Raw genomic sequence first — 14,501 nt, 5'->3', positions numbered from 1 at the left:
ATCAGCTGCATAAGCCCCAAAACTAACAAGCGTATTTTCGATCTCTTTCAAGTCATGTACTTTTCAAAGAAGTAGGTGCATGCCAATGGGATGAGTACAACAACGTGGTCAACATTCATAGCCCATGTTGCTTTTGTTAAGGTCCAGACTTTGCAAGGGGTTTTTAACCCGATAGATGAGCTAATATCTTCTGGTTGCGTGGCCTTTAAACCGCCGCCGTTGATTGTGCAACAAGGTTTCGTATTCCCCAAGGAAGATCGCTATCTATATACCTTTACCTGGTGCCGAATCTATGGATAAACACCACTTTAATTAAACGTCAACAACGTAGATCGACCCCAATTCCCGTCTACTGGATTGTAGTATCTTGAATGACAATAACGCATGACCAGATCATAAAAGTGGAATGAGCTGGTCATAGCTGAGTGCAAAGTGTAAATAGGAATAGGCAAGGAGTAAAATACATACCACGGCGTGTGGTGGGAGCGGATGTGATGGCAATCGATTTCATTCGTGCGCGCACACACACAGGCACACGCACACACACTCATGGACCTTGGTATGGTATTGATTTACGTTTACCCCTTGAACCTTGCTTGTTTTCTCTCGGTATGCAAGTTCAAAAAAGAATGCACAATTACAAACAGACGTTGTGCATGTGATTATGGTGGCGGTGATCGGTGCGGAGGTCTTTTTGGGGAAACGAGCACAACACAAGCAGGGAGGCACACACACACACACACAGCGGCATAACCTAAATTGTGAGTTAACAAATCTCGATTGCACATCATTGTCAGTGCAACCTCAACTCCATCATTCCACTTTTCTCACCCTCTTTTTTTGTCATAACAATACGAGATTGGTGCACGTTTTCTCTCCACACTTTTCTCTCAGCGGTGAATGATATTGATTAACATACAGCTAAAACTATAACAGCAGAGTGTATGTATGTATCTCCACGTGCAGCAAACCACTGAAGGGGTAAAACATGCGCTCTTGCGTCGATACACGTCATCTGATTTATCAATGTAGCACATTGTTGATAGCAAAAATGGACAATGGATCTCCTCATTTATGGGGAATGCTAATCTAGATTCGAGCTTTTATGCATCACAACCACATCCCATACTCCTATAGTTGCTAAATGAAAAGATCGGATCTATTATATGATGACGTTGACAATGTAAATACAAAAGAAAAAAGAGAACAATTAAAGCAATGTAATGGGTAAACTAAAGTGGGGAAGGGATGGGAGAACAAGATTCAAAAGAGAAGAAATGATTTACAGTCGTTGATGCAATGGTAAAGTTTGAAGATCAAAGTCTTGATTTGTATCAGTGGCCACAGCTTGATATCCACCAAATCGTCCATTTCCAATAAGCTGATTCCAAATGCGTGACCAAATGCTGGTGGTGGATGCCTTGATGGGGGTAGCATTGTCGATAGGGGTGAGAGGCTCTTCAATGGCAATAGTAGTTGAGGGAGCAGCAAAGTCAACTTGATCTTCTGAAACAAGAGTAGGTTTACGCCAAAACCATTTGAGTAAAAGGCTGCTGACAACGACGCTTGTAGAACTTGCTGCCATGGCCAAGCCAGCAAGCATTGGATGCAAGTGCCAACCGAGCGGCATGAAAACGCCCATTGCAAGCGGAATACCAATCACATTGTAAATGCAGGCCCACAACAAATTGATTTTGATTCGTCGAAAGATGGCACGAGACAAGACCAGAGCAGCCACCACGTCCGATAAATCACTGCGCATGAGCACCACATCAGCTGCCTCAATCGCCACATCAGTGCCACTGCATAGTGCAATACCCAAATCAGCAGCTGCCAATGCGGGAGAATCATTGACACCATCACCAACCATCGCCACTACAGCCCTGGAACGCTTGGATCCGAAAACATTCGAGCTCACCATTTCACGACGTTGCATTTGCTGCACCAGCTGTGTCTTGCCATTGGGTGAAACGCCAGCATGTACTTCAGTGATGCCCACTTGCTTTGCAATCGATTGTGCTGTCAACACGTTATCACCTGTCACCATAGCCGTGTGCAATCCCATCATGTGCAATGTTGCCACCACTTGTCGTGACTCCGGCTTGAGAACATCCGCCAAAGCAATATAGCCTGCAGCCACACCATCCCATCCAACAGTAATGCATGTGTGACCTTGCGCCTCCTCAGCCTCGATCGCACGAGCTTGCTCTGAACTCAATTTCATGCTGTGAAACTCTTCGAGAAATCGTTGATTGCCAATAACAATGCGATGTGAAGCTCCTCCTTTCATAGCCAAGCTGCGTAAGATTGCTGAATGATCATCGTCATCTTCGGTGATAGCAATGTCGCATTCGATACCAAATCCAGTCTCGCTTTTGAAGCCTGAGATAGCTGCAAGATTATCCAACAAATCAAGACCCGTAAGATCCTTGCCCTTTTGTACAACAGCACGACCCACTGGATGCTCGCTTTGTGATTCGGCAATGGCGGCAAGTAGCAATAATTGATCTGACGACAATTGTGTATCACTCCAGCTCTCGGCACGAGTCACTTGCAGCTTGCCAATAGTCAAAGTACCAGTCTTGTCAAAGACAATCGTGTTGACACGTTGACCATTCTCGAGCACAGCGCCACCCTTGAATAAAACACCATTCTCCGCGCCAACGCCTGTGCCTACCATCACCGCTGTTGGAGTTGCCAAGCCAAGAGCACAGGGACATGCCACAATGATCACGCTGATACACATCTTGAGGCATACGAAGAACCAGCTGCCATCACCATCATTCTCGATCTCGCTTTGCAGCATGGGCGGCATACGATCAATACCCAAAAACGTCACCAACAAGGACCATATCACCAAAGTACCAAGACCAAGGAGCAACACAGCTGGTACAAAATAGCCTGCCACCACATCGGTGAAGCCTTGGATGGGCGCCTTGCTTACTTGAGCATCCTCAACGAGCTTGACAATTTGGCTGAGTGCTGTATCAGAGCCGACACGGGTAGCTTTCATAACAAACATGCCGGGGCCATTCACTGTACCACCAATGACAGTGTCACCTTCCTTCTTGGATACAGCATCCACTTCACCCGTAACCATGCTCTCATCCACTGTCGAAGCGCCCGATGTAACAGTACCATCAGCTGGAATCTTATCACCAGACACAATCTTGAGTAAATCGCCTTGTTGAATAAGCTCCGAAGGAATACGCTTCTCCGAAATAATGTTGCCAGTGTGCTCATCAACCTCAAGCATCAATGCTGTCGAAGGTGTAAGAGACATCAACTTCGATAAGGCTGAAGAAGATTGTCCTTTGGCCATGTTTTCCAATAAACGACCTCCTGAAATGAATGCAATCAACATGGTGGATGTATCAAAGAACACGGTGGGTCGATGCGTTGAATGTGCACATAAAGATCGAAACATCGAAATGACTGAAAAAGTGAATGCAGCAAGTGTTGAAATCGAAACAAGGACATCCATGGTGGGTGATCCATGACGTAAGGACTTGTATGCCGATACCAAGAATCGTTTGCCGACACCAAATTGGACTGGGATGGTGAGTGCTAGTTGAACGACATCCATCAAATAAAGTCCATCAAAGAATAAAGGAATATCCAAGATCGAATTTCCCCATGGAAACATAGGCATCACCATGGCAATGAAAAAGACCGGCACTGCAAAAAGAACGCTGCGAATACAAGCTTGTCGCCATTCTTGGATCTCACGCACCTTGGACAAGCTATCAAGCTGTGCATTCCGGGTATTGTCGTGGACCAATGCATTGAAACCAAGATCCTCAATCGTCTCAACAATTGTACGCATACCAAGACGAGTATGATCATATCGAACCACAGCCATCTCAGTCATCAAGTTGACCGTGATTGAATGTACACCAGGCACCTTGCTAACACCACGCTCAATGCTATGCACACAGCTTGCACATGTCATTCCAAATACTTGTAGCTGCACTGTATCATCACTCTTTGGCTGAACCACCTTGGCTTCGAATCCAACGTCTTCAATCATGTCGGCAATTTTCTGTTCATCTGTAATCACTGAAGGATCGTATTCAACAGTCGCCTTTTCAGCAAGCAATGATACTTTGATGGAGATGATGCCGGCTTGACTATTGACTGCACGCTCAATGCTATTGACACAAGAAGCACATGTCATGCCATGGATTTCCAATTGAGCGGTTTGGATGCTGTCGTATTTGTCATCATCAGCCCCACTGCTACTCGTAGCCACCTGAATCTCAGCCACGCCAGGCTCATTCTTTTTGCTGCTGCTGCTGTTGCTGTTGTTGTTGGTGTTGAGTAATGGAACATCGAATCCACAATCTTCAATAGCCTCAATAATCGTTTCACGAGATAGCAATGACGCATCATGTATCACTGTTGCTTGCTCAGCATCCAAGCTAACATCCACATATTCGGCACCAGCAAGACCACTCAATGCACCAGTGATGGATTTGACGCATGATTGGCAAGTCATCCCCTTGACAGGAAGTACTGTTGTCGTATTGCTGTTGCTGCTCTGAGTCGTTGTTGGCACGTCGAATCCACAATCTTCAATGGCCTCAATGATCGTCTCGCGAGATAATAATGATGTATCATGCATAATAGTCGCTTGCTCCTCCTCCAAGCTGACATCCACTGATTGAACGCCTGCAAGGTCCACCAATACGCTTGTAATCGACTTTACACATGATTGGCAAGTCATCCCCTTGACAGGAAGTGTTGTTGTAACGATCGTATCAGGCACTTCAAATCCACAATCCTCGATAAGTTCCACAAGCTGTTGCCGTGTACGTATTGTTGGGTCATAGTGTATGGTAGCTGATTCGTTCTCCAAGCTGACTTGTGCCTTGTGGACTCCTTCGTCGAGATCAAGTGCATTGGTGATTGAACGTACGCAAGAATTACACGTCATGCCCTTGACTGGAAGCACAATGGTGGTGTTGTCATGTGTTGTCATTGTCGTCGTTCTTCGTCTCCTTTTGACGAGCCAATGTTGCACTGCTGATTGATAAAGGGGGGTGGTCGGTGAATGGGAAAAAGAGGAACGGAAATGCCAATAGCAAATCAGGCAGAAAAGACGTTCGCCCCAAGTACAAGGAGAAACGAGGAGAAAAAAAGAATCAGGTGAATATCTTGTTGTTGCTACACACACATTCGAACTAACCTTGTACAACACCGAGAGGAAGAGCCGAGTCGGTACGAATTCTTCCGTGCGGATTATCGGCCTCAATGTCATCCCGCCCGCTGCTGCTGATGTCTCCATCTTCTGTTTATGGGCAAAAAACGAACCGCGGCGAATTGTTCTAGTCGATTGTTGGTACCTCTTTAAATGTCATTTATTGATATCAACATACACTGTACATGTAATAAAAGAGAACAAGAATCGAATACGTACTACTAGTTCCAATAGATGAAGACTCTTTATCTGATCAAGTGAAACGGACATTGAGGATGGTGTTTCGATTTTATTCCCGGTGTTTAATGAAACTCTATCTGATCATCAACAAAGGAAGTTAGTCGATAGATGACTCCAAACAAATACCTAGTGCGAGACTTTTGCTCTCCTATCATTTGTCCCAATAAACATGCACAATCCATACATTAAGGCGCAATCAAGGAGGGAGGTAAAAGTAAGAGATAGCATTCTGCATTATGATGGAACAACTGGTCCTTACATCTTTACACGGTCAAAAGTTTTCTCGGACTCACGAGCCATGTTTATCATTGGTGACACAATGATCGCGATGCTCTCCTTTAAAAAGACTTGCTATTCTTTCATCATACTTGTTGATTTAAACATGCTATAGGGTTGTTGTCATGGGATGTAGTAGATGAAGTGTATCGTGGGCTGGGGTTACTATATCAACGTGTTGTTATTATTAAGGTGTCCTTCCTTTCCCCCTATTCTTTGTCAAAACCTGATAATAAGCTCATGCTGCTTGCTCATCAGATGATCATCGTCAAGCATTACTATACATGGAAGGATGATACCGAATGACCATAAATGTCTACATTATATTTATCCCTGTGCATGCATTCATATAATGACAACGGGCAGCTGTAAAAGGTGGCATTCTTTATCCACTGCTTCGTTGGCAAAGGTATCGACCATGCAAGTAAAAAAGATATACAAGGTTGTTTTGTTCAGTGACAATGGTGGAAATTTGGGACCTGAGGGATGTACTGATGATAGACAATGAGACCAGCATTGTATGTAAAAACACTCCTTTTACTACAAACGACGTTGATGCAACCATCTTTATTTATAGATGATGTCTATTTATCTGACAATGTGCGAATGGATGATCTTTTAATTGCGTGAATGCGTGCGAAATGATATTTACAAGACAAAGAATTGGATGCTACCCCTCTTTTACACACTCTTCAGAGCACCAATGAATACGTGTATGGTGGATTGTGGTACATTGTATGATTCCCTGATGAAGAGCACTGCTTGCAGAAATAGCATTGGGCTGGGATCAAGTGCATAGCTGTGATAATGGCTTGCATGAATGATACCAGAAGCAGCTGTCCAAAGATGATGCGATAATGTGCTGATTGTTGATTCATGCATGAGGTATGATGCTTGTGGATGTGTGAGTGAAAGGACTAGAGGACACCCAAAGGATAAGAGAGGATGGGAATTGCTGGGATCCGCAAAGCGCGTTACACATCTCTCTTTCACATGTGATGACTGACAACAATGCCTCAAGGAAAAGGAAGCACGCGAGCAACGACGAATCAGCACATTGGCTATTTGATGACACTCCACCACCGTTGACCATCCTGAACGACCTTGATGACAGTACAGAGCTTCTGCCAATGCCACCATCCTCACAACAACATTCGTCTCTCAGCCTATTTCCCACTTCGCGCGATACCGCTCTATTCTCAATCTCACGACGACGACGACAGCAACGCGACCGTTTCAATGCTCAGGATCGAGAATACATGACGAATGCCTTCAAGCAGGACGTCACTATCGCCGATCGCTTGATCGTACCCAAGATCCACCCGTTGTTGGCACCCAAACTAAAGCGACACCAGGTATGCATTATCGATCGTGTGAAACGAACCAGTTGTAGTAGATGATAATGGTGTTATGGGTAGATTGATGGCGTTACGTTCATATGGAAACAGATCGTTGGCTATATGCATGGATGCATTCTTGCACATACGATGGGTCTCGGTGAGTACAGAGAGATCGGCAAAGCATTTCGGTCATGTCATCTGATCATTATGCATAGGCAAAACATTGCAAACGATTACATTCATCACTTTACTATGCACCGAGATTTCAAAAAAGAATCCAGTCGTGCCACGTTACTTGATGGTAAGCTTTGCATTGTAATGATTGTTCAGCCATGCACAACAATTGTTGTTGACACTGATTTATTTTCAGTCGAATCGGATATTGGTCCTAGCTCCATTGACAACCATCAGCAATTGGATGAATGAATTTGACAAGTGGATACCACAAGAATTGGTGCAAGTGGTTGGACACACATACAACTTTGCAGGTGGGAATGATTATTCATGGATGGGGTGAACTTGGGATTGATCATGGTGTGCTATTAGATGTTGTGTCGAGCTCTACCAGTTATGCAAAAAGGGCTCAGTATTTGAAAGATTGGTACCTAGGAGGCGGTGTGCTTTTCATGAGCTATGAGCAATATCGCATTCTATTGACAAAAGACTCGCCGCATCAAGATGAAATGAAAAGATACCTTCAAGATCCAGGTCCTTCACTCTTGGTCGCGGATGAGGGTCACAGGCTCAAGAGTAATACCTCAATGCTGGCGCTTACGGTTAGCCAAATCCGCACACCAGCTCGCATATGTCTTACAGGCTCCCCAGTGCAAAACAATTTGGATGAGTTTTATTGCCTGGTCAACATCGTGGCTCCTTCACTCCTTCCTGATCCACAATCCTTTGTCATGTTTTATCGTAAGCCTATTGAGAACATCTTTGCCGAGTCGAGTTCAACGGATATATACCTTGCCAAGAAACAATTACTCAAGCTCAAATTGTTGACCAGTGATATCCTTCAACGGTAGGTTGATATGATTTGGATATATATATGGAGACGTTGACCTTGTGTATATAGCCGAGGACCTGAATATTTGGATAATGATCTGCCAGCAAAGAACGAATACTACATTGCATGTCGAATGACCGAAGATCAGTTTACGGGATATGTGATTCTACTCGACCATTTCAGAACAACAGGCGAAAGTATCCTGATCAGCCATGTCGCATTACGAGCATTATGCAACCATCCAGCGATTCTAAGAAAGGTTTGTTATTGGCATTCTTGTGACCTATATGTATATTAATCGTGTGATCAGATATTGGTTGATCGAAACGCACGCTCGGGAAACTCATCACAACCAACGGATGCTGGGGACATGGATGCTATTGTGGAAGATGAACTCGTTGCATTCTCCGACCTTGCGAGCAAGATGCTGTTGGAATGTCTCTCAAATTACTTTGACCGTATCTCTGGTATGACAACTCGACAATAGATTCCATCCGCACCTACTTACACAAGGAGCATAGATATCGAAGATCCACACCATTCAAGCAAAGTGATGGCTATCATGGAAATTGCGAAAGGCTGCAAAAGGCTTGGTGAAAAGCTTATCATCGTCTCACATAGCATTTTGTGCCTGGGTAAGTGTTTTCCATTCATATCTACAATAAGGCTTTTATTGATTCTATGTGTATGCTGCTAGACTTTTTGGAGAAGCTACTTGGATCAAGAACCTATCAGATCAGTCGCATTGATGGAACAATCCCACAACCGGTAAGTAATGGATTCATTAGAAAAGGCATATCACAATGCTAACTCTTGTATTACAGCAACGTCAAGATATCATTGACAATTTCAATAATTCCCCCAATAAGGATATTATGCTCTTGTCAGCCCGGGTAAGCTACAATATCTTTTGTTGGAAGAAAGCTCTTGATCGCTAATGATCCCATTACAGGCGGGTTCGCTTGGTGTCAATATCACGGGTGCCAGTAGGATTATTTTATGCGACTCGGATTGGAACCCTGTACATGATGAGCAATCAATTGGACGCATTTATCGATATGGACAAGTCAAGCCTGTATTTGTGTATCGTCTATTCCAGTATTCAACAATCGAGGATGTGCTTATGAGCAGGAAGCTTCACAAACGAGGATTAGCAAGGTAGGTTTCTCTTTTATTGTGCTATGCGATCAGGCATAATAACCTTGGCACTTCTTTAGCCGAGTTGTGGATAATCGCTACTTTAAACGACAAGACATGAAGGATATTCAAAAGTATTATGCCAACCCTGTGGAAAAGGAGGACGTCCCGGAAGAATGTGATGACCCAGTCCTTAACGATCTCATCAAAGCGGAGCCAAGAGCACTGATTTCTATTCATCGCCCACGTGATGTCGAGAATGAAGAGATTGTCAATGAGCATGAGTTATCACCGGAAGATGTGAAAAAGGCAAAGGAGGAAGCATTAGGAATGAAAAAAGCGTACATTTCGGATCATTTCCCACTAGTTGCATCTTTGTAAATAGCTGTACTACTGTAAATACATATCAAATATCAATTCTATGTCTATGAGTGTATAGAGTGGATGAGCGGGATCCTTGTTATGAAGGGAATAGGGCGTCCTGAAAGCAATGTTGTTGTAGGAACCCATATGCGGCTGGATTGACAACAAGGTTAAGTGACACACTGAGACCAAAAAAGTAGTGCGATTGCTGCGGGAGCTGAGCACACACGCTTATAGAACACACCCCACTTTTCTACAAACACAATGGCAACCATCGAAGTGAAATGGCAAGGACGACGCTTCAACGTTGAGTTTGATGACAGCGAACTTGAAACAGCTACTGTGCATGACTTGAAAGACAAGTGTCAAAAGATCACCAACATTGAGCCTTCGCGCATGAAGCTGCTGGCTTATGGAGGTAAACTACTACTACAACAATAACACGAAGCAAGATAGTGTGGCTATTTAACATGCTGACTCTTGGATACTATAGCCGTTATGAAGAATGATTCTCTTTCGCTCAACACCTATGGTATTCGCAGTGGATCCAAGGTTATTCTTATGGCAACACCAGCTGCAGATGCTGCTGCCAATGTGGATGTAAGAGACAATGAACGATGGACACGTGGAGGGAGAGCTCCTTTTTTGATGACGCATTCTATCTTTTATAGTCGACTTCTGCCAAGAGCCAAGAAGATCAAGTGTTGTCAAGGATACAAGCGGCCACGTCCAAGCTCACTGAAGAGATTGTACCTGACATTGATGCCTATGAACAACGTGTCAAGGAGTACATGTCTGCTGGAGGAGGAGGAGCAAGTGATGCCAAGGATCCCAAGCAACAAAGAAAACTCGTTGATTATGGCACATGGTTGAATGAGCAATTGATGCACATCCTATTTGATTTTGATGGTATTCTATGTGATTCATCGTTTGAAAAAGCACGTCAGCAGCGCAAGAGTGGTGTTCATCAATGCCAAGCATTATTAGAAAGAGTAGATAACATCAAAGCGCTCATCAAGAGCCATTTATAATAAACATGAAAAGAATGTGAATAGATAGAAAGGAAAAAACAACATGTAAAAGAGACTACTACAACTATTACTTTACGGGAACAAAGCAAAATCCTCCTCAGAGGATGGTGGTGTGCTATCAACATCGAAACTAGCATCATCAAATGAAAAATCCGCAAAACCGGCAAACTCGGCAAAAACATCATCATCATCAGCGACAGGGTTTTGAAAGAAAAGTTTGTCATCATCATCATCATGGTCGTCGTCGTTTGTGGGTGGTGGAGAAGGTGGCAGTGATACCAAGTCATCAAGAGTGGGGAAAAGTTGAGCCTGGTTGTGTTGCTTGGATACCTTTTTGGTAGTTGGCTTAGTTTTGATTGGCGAGGAGTTGGTATGACGACGTTGGTAAGGTTCGTAACGTTGATGACGAGCAGACCCACGGTTGATGCGGCGGTCGTTGTTATTGTTGTTGGTGATGGGAGTGTTATTTAGGCGAGAAGAGGTGGAAGAGGGAGAACCGAAAAGAGGGGCGTCCGAGAGAATAGGTCCGTTTAGTGTGTGATCAAAGCATTGGCGGTGGTTGTTTAAAGAAGCGGGATCCCGTGATGGATTACTCATGGTGGTTTCTCCGGGCTGTCCAGGCAAAAACACGACTTGGTCGTTGCTTCTTGCATCCACGGTTTGTCCTTGGGTTTGGTGGCAATAGCCGCTGCTGGGCTCCAGGTAGGGAAAGAGGTTTGATACGCAAAAGTTGTGTTCATCATTACTGATATGGAAGGAAGTAGAGGGGAGAAGTGCCCTTTGGGGAGGAATGGTTGGTGTGGGGTTTTTGAAAAGCAAGTAGTCTTGTACTAGAACACACAAGCAATATACAACTCTATCACTTGTGCGAGAAGAGTGGTAATGGAGTAGTAGCCTTGGCGAGAAAGATACTTAAAAAGTGCCTCAGGTGATAAAAAGGCAACAAAGGAAACGACAAAAAGTCAATGGCTATTTGCCTTGAAGATATAAGAAAAAGGACAAAAAAGAAGGAAGCGAGGATTCTTCCAATTCACCACCAGATATATAGGAAATTGACCGATAAAGTAACACAAAAGCACAGCCACATCCCTGTACATCATGTAACTCCCCCCCACCCCGGCCCGGGATCATTCTCTTTACCACACTCCCTTGTGCACATGAACCACCAACCCACTATTCAATGCGAGAATTGCAACACAACATTCACTGCAGGTAGTAATTGCCTCATTCATGGAATTGGCCTCTTCGTATTCTCTAATTCTGCTGCTGCTGCTGCTGCCACTCCTCTCACTAGACCAGATTCATTGTCTTCCTAAACCCTTGCTATTTGGCGATCACTATCTACACTATCACTGCGCAACATGCACACAGAGCGGCACTGAGGAATATAAACGCGACAACATGAGCTGGGTGGCTGTGGTTCATCTTGTCATCTATAATCTTATTCGCCGACAAGACCTTATCGACATGGAGAAGCCTGATGCAGAGAAACGACACAAGTACTTTCGATGGAAGGATGACATTTGCGCATTCATTGATGATTACTGGGATTACCTCGTTCCTGGAAAGAAAAGTACGACATGAACAGGGCTTTTTTTTACAATTCATGCATCATGACTCATTTCAACCTCCCATTTTAGGATCCCCTACGTGGCACAACACAATCGCCAGTGTATTGTCAACACATGGCACCATCTTCAAGTCTGGATATGAAATATTTCATCAGAGTGGTAATACATGTATATCCTTTATTCACTCTAAATGCACCTTACTCATACATGGATAAATAGCATGGTGGTCATTGTTTGAGCAAGTCCCGCCTACCAAAGGTACATTGAGGATTTTGGTTGAGGTTATCTATATACGCTAACAAGCTACCATAGAGAACAAACCAAGGGTATCAAAAGCCAAAGGGACCCAAAAGCGCTCTCGACAAGAGAATCAAGAGGGCAAATCCAAAAAGATAAAGGCCGAGCCACATGATAAACGGCCCACTGGAAAAGATGTCCAATCAACGGTGGTCAAAAAGGTAATGTCTTTGTATTCCAAGTTCGAATGATATGATTGGGTATTAATGTAATTGATATATGATTAGGAACAACAAGAGGCCAGCGCATCCCACATCAAGGAAAAGGATTCAATGTCGAATGAGGTAGGTTTCTCCCCCAAATCGTTGTCGTGGTATGGATGGTGTTAGTTAACGTGATTGTAAAGGTGGATGACATTTTTGATCTTGGGTCATTATCTGATCTATCATCAGATCCAGGGATTTTGAGCGATGACGATGCACAAATATCTGTGAAGCAATCGAGGAAGCCTGCAAGAGATCAACAAGTGCCACAACAGCAAGTTGAACGGGTTCAATCGATGATAGAAACACCACCTCCACCTGCCGTATCGTCACCTTCAGAATTGCCATCCACAACAACAGCAGCGTTTGCGACCCAAACGACCGTATCCATGGATACAGCCAATGTTTCCACACCATATACCCCACATGATCATGTACAAGTGAAGATAGAACCAGAAAACACAGCCACACCACTTTCCGCAATACCGAATCTAAACGATGATATGGTTGCCAAGGAGGATGAGGTGAGTTTTTATTATTTTCATTTGGACCTATGGGCTACGGATGGCTGACCAAGAAATAGGCAAAACCCAATACGCATGCATCTCCCAAACCGCAACCACAGCCGACAATTTTGACTCAGCAAATGGAATGGCAAATGCTTCAACAACTTGGCAACGCATCGAAAAAGTTACCTACAGTAGCAGCTCGCTTTGAACGCAAATTAGCGGTTCGCAGAGTAAGTTTCCTTTCCACTCTTATCCCATCAATGGCTATTAACCCATTGTCTTTTACAGCTAAAGCGGAATTTGGGCTTAAGACTATTTGATATGGATGCAGCTGTCAGCAAACAATTACGATCCAAGAGCGAGTTGGAGCCAATGACCAAACCTACCACCGCCGTTGACACTCAAAAAGAGAACACACCTGATACGACCCAACAACAATTGGCAGCCGCATTGGATGCCATTACATATACCCCTTACAAAAGTTCATTTGCATCACGTCTCTATGGACCCATTCGCCATGATAGTGTGGTTACCAAGGACGAGCCATGGTTATCGGCATGGAATGGTAGAAAATTACGTCCCTACATCCGCCGTGATTTCCAAAATGTGACGCCCTACATGGAAACGTTGATGCGAATTCGATCTCGAAATAGCAACCACCCACAAAATGAACGACACAGCATCGATTACGTCTATTTTCAGCCACAGCATCTCGAGCAATGCAACGCCATGTTGCGTCGGTGTTTTTGGGATGGGATTGATGTATCCGAATCATTGCTTTTTCCTGAATTCAGCATCGTTGCATTATACAAACGGCTTGTGGTGGGCTGTGCATTCATGACTCCTGAAGCCTATGTGACCTATTTCGCTGTATTGCCTGGATGGAACAATGCTGGCATTGGACAGTAAGTATATCTTCCATGTGCCTGAAATGCATTTAAATAGTAACCATGTGATTTATTTTCCCCGCACAGATTCATGCTATACCATCTCTTTCAGGTAAATGTCACTCGTTTTCATTTATTGAATCATTATGCATAACCATATTCCTATCTTAGACTGCTATTAGCAAAGACATCACCCTCCATGTATCTGCAAACAACAATGCCATGGTACGTAACATCATGGTTAGTTATCGAGTTGCTCCTCCTTACTTATATCCCATGTATAGATCCTCTACCAAAAGTTTGGGTTCAAACCTGAAGAATTCATTGTTGATTTCTATGACAAGTATCTTCCAGCCGATAGTGCATATAGCAAGAACGCATTCTTTTTACGACTGCGTCGATAATATAAACTTTTTATATAGCGTGTATATAAGCAAATGA

The 14,501-nt window shown here is 43.9% G+C and overlaps 5 protein-coding genes across 5 annotated transcripts; 3 read left to right on the top strand and 2 right to left on the bottom strand.

Annotated features, from left to right (window-relative positions):
- Nucleotides 1-1,282: 1,282 nt before the first annotated feature.
- Nucleotides 1,283-4,981, bottom strand: O0I10_003199 (uncharacterized protein; the record flags this gene model as incomplete). The annotated part of the gene is made up of 1 exon (XM_058483271.1): nt 1,283-4,981. The coding sequence occupies one exon, from the start codon at nt 4,979-4,981 to the stop codon at nt 1,283-1,285; it is 3,699 nt and encodes a 1,232-aa protein (XP_058345890.1).
- Nucleotides 4,982-6,714: 1,733 nt separating this feature from the next.
- On the top strand, nt 6,715-9,580 carry O0I10_003198 (uncharacterized protein; the record flags this gene model as incomplete). Its single annotated transcript, XM_058483270.1, has 12 exons — nt 6,715-7,071; nt 7,135-7,213; nt 7,272-7,357; nt 7,427-7,544; nt 7,603-8,077; nt 8,132-8,321; nt 8,373-8,529; nt 8,584-8,697; nt 8,760-8,830; nt 8,887-8,955; nt 9,015-9,220; nt 9,280-9,580. The coding sequence occupies 12 exons, from the start codon at nt 6,715-6,717 to the stop codon at nt 9,578-9,580; spliced, it is 2,223 nt and encodes a 740-aa protein (XP_058345889.1).
- A 246-nt stretch (nt 9,581-9,826) lies between these two features.
- O0I10_003197 (uncharacterized protein) lies at nt 9,827-10,593 on the top strand (the record flags this gene model as incomplete). Its single annotated transcript, XM_058483269.1, has 3 exons — nt 9,827-9,980; nt 10,056-10,162; nt 10,234-10,593. 3 exons carry the CDS (start codon nt 9,827-9,829, stop codon nt 10,591-10,593), a joined length of 621 nt encoding a protein of 206 aa, XP_058345888.1.
- A 72-nt stretch (nt 10,594-10,665) lies between these two features.
- On the bottom strand, nt 10,666-11,190 carry O0I10_003196 (uncharacterized protein; the record flags this gene model as incomplete). Its single annotated transcript, XM_058483268.1, has 1 exon — nt 10,666-11,190. The coding sequence occupies one exon, from the start codon at nt 11,188-11,190 to the stop codon at nt 10,666-10,668; it is 525 nt and encodes a 174-aa protein (XP_058345887.1).
- An 804-nt stretch (nt 11,191-11,994) lies between these two features.
- Nucleotides 11,995-14,464, top strand: O0I10_003195 (uncharacterized protein; the record flags this gene model as incomplete). The annotated part of the gene is made up of 11 exons (XM_058483267.1): nt 11,995-12,166; nt 12,234-12,323; nt 12,384-12,422; nt 12,477-12,622; nt 12,689-12,745; nt 12,808-13,188; nt 13,248-13,403; nt 13,462-14,078; nt 14,148-14,172; nt 14,232-14,285; nt 14,345-14,464. The coding sequence occupies 11 exons, from the start codon at nt 11,995-11,997 to the stop codon at nt 14,462-14,464; spliced, it is 1,857 nt and encodes a 618-aa protein (XP_058345886.1).
- Nucleotides 14,465-14,501: the final 37 nt, after the last annotated feature.

The sequence above is a fragment of the Lichtheimia ornata genome (assembly GCF_029851405.1).
Source record: "Lichtheimia ornata isolate CBS 291.66 chromosome Unknown scaffold00010, whole genome shotgun sequence".
In the NCBI taxonomy this organism is placed as follows: Eukaryota; Fungi; Mucoromycota; class Mucoromycetes; order Mucorales; family Lichtheimiaceae; genus Lichtheimia; species Lichtheimia ornata.
The sequence above is the reverse complement of the archived record's forward strand: the minus strand, read 5'-3'. Positions and strand labels throughout refer to the sequence as shown.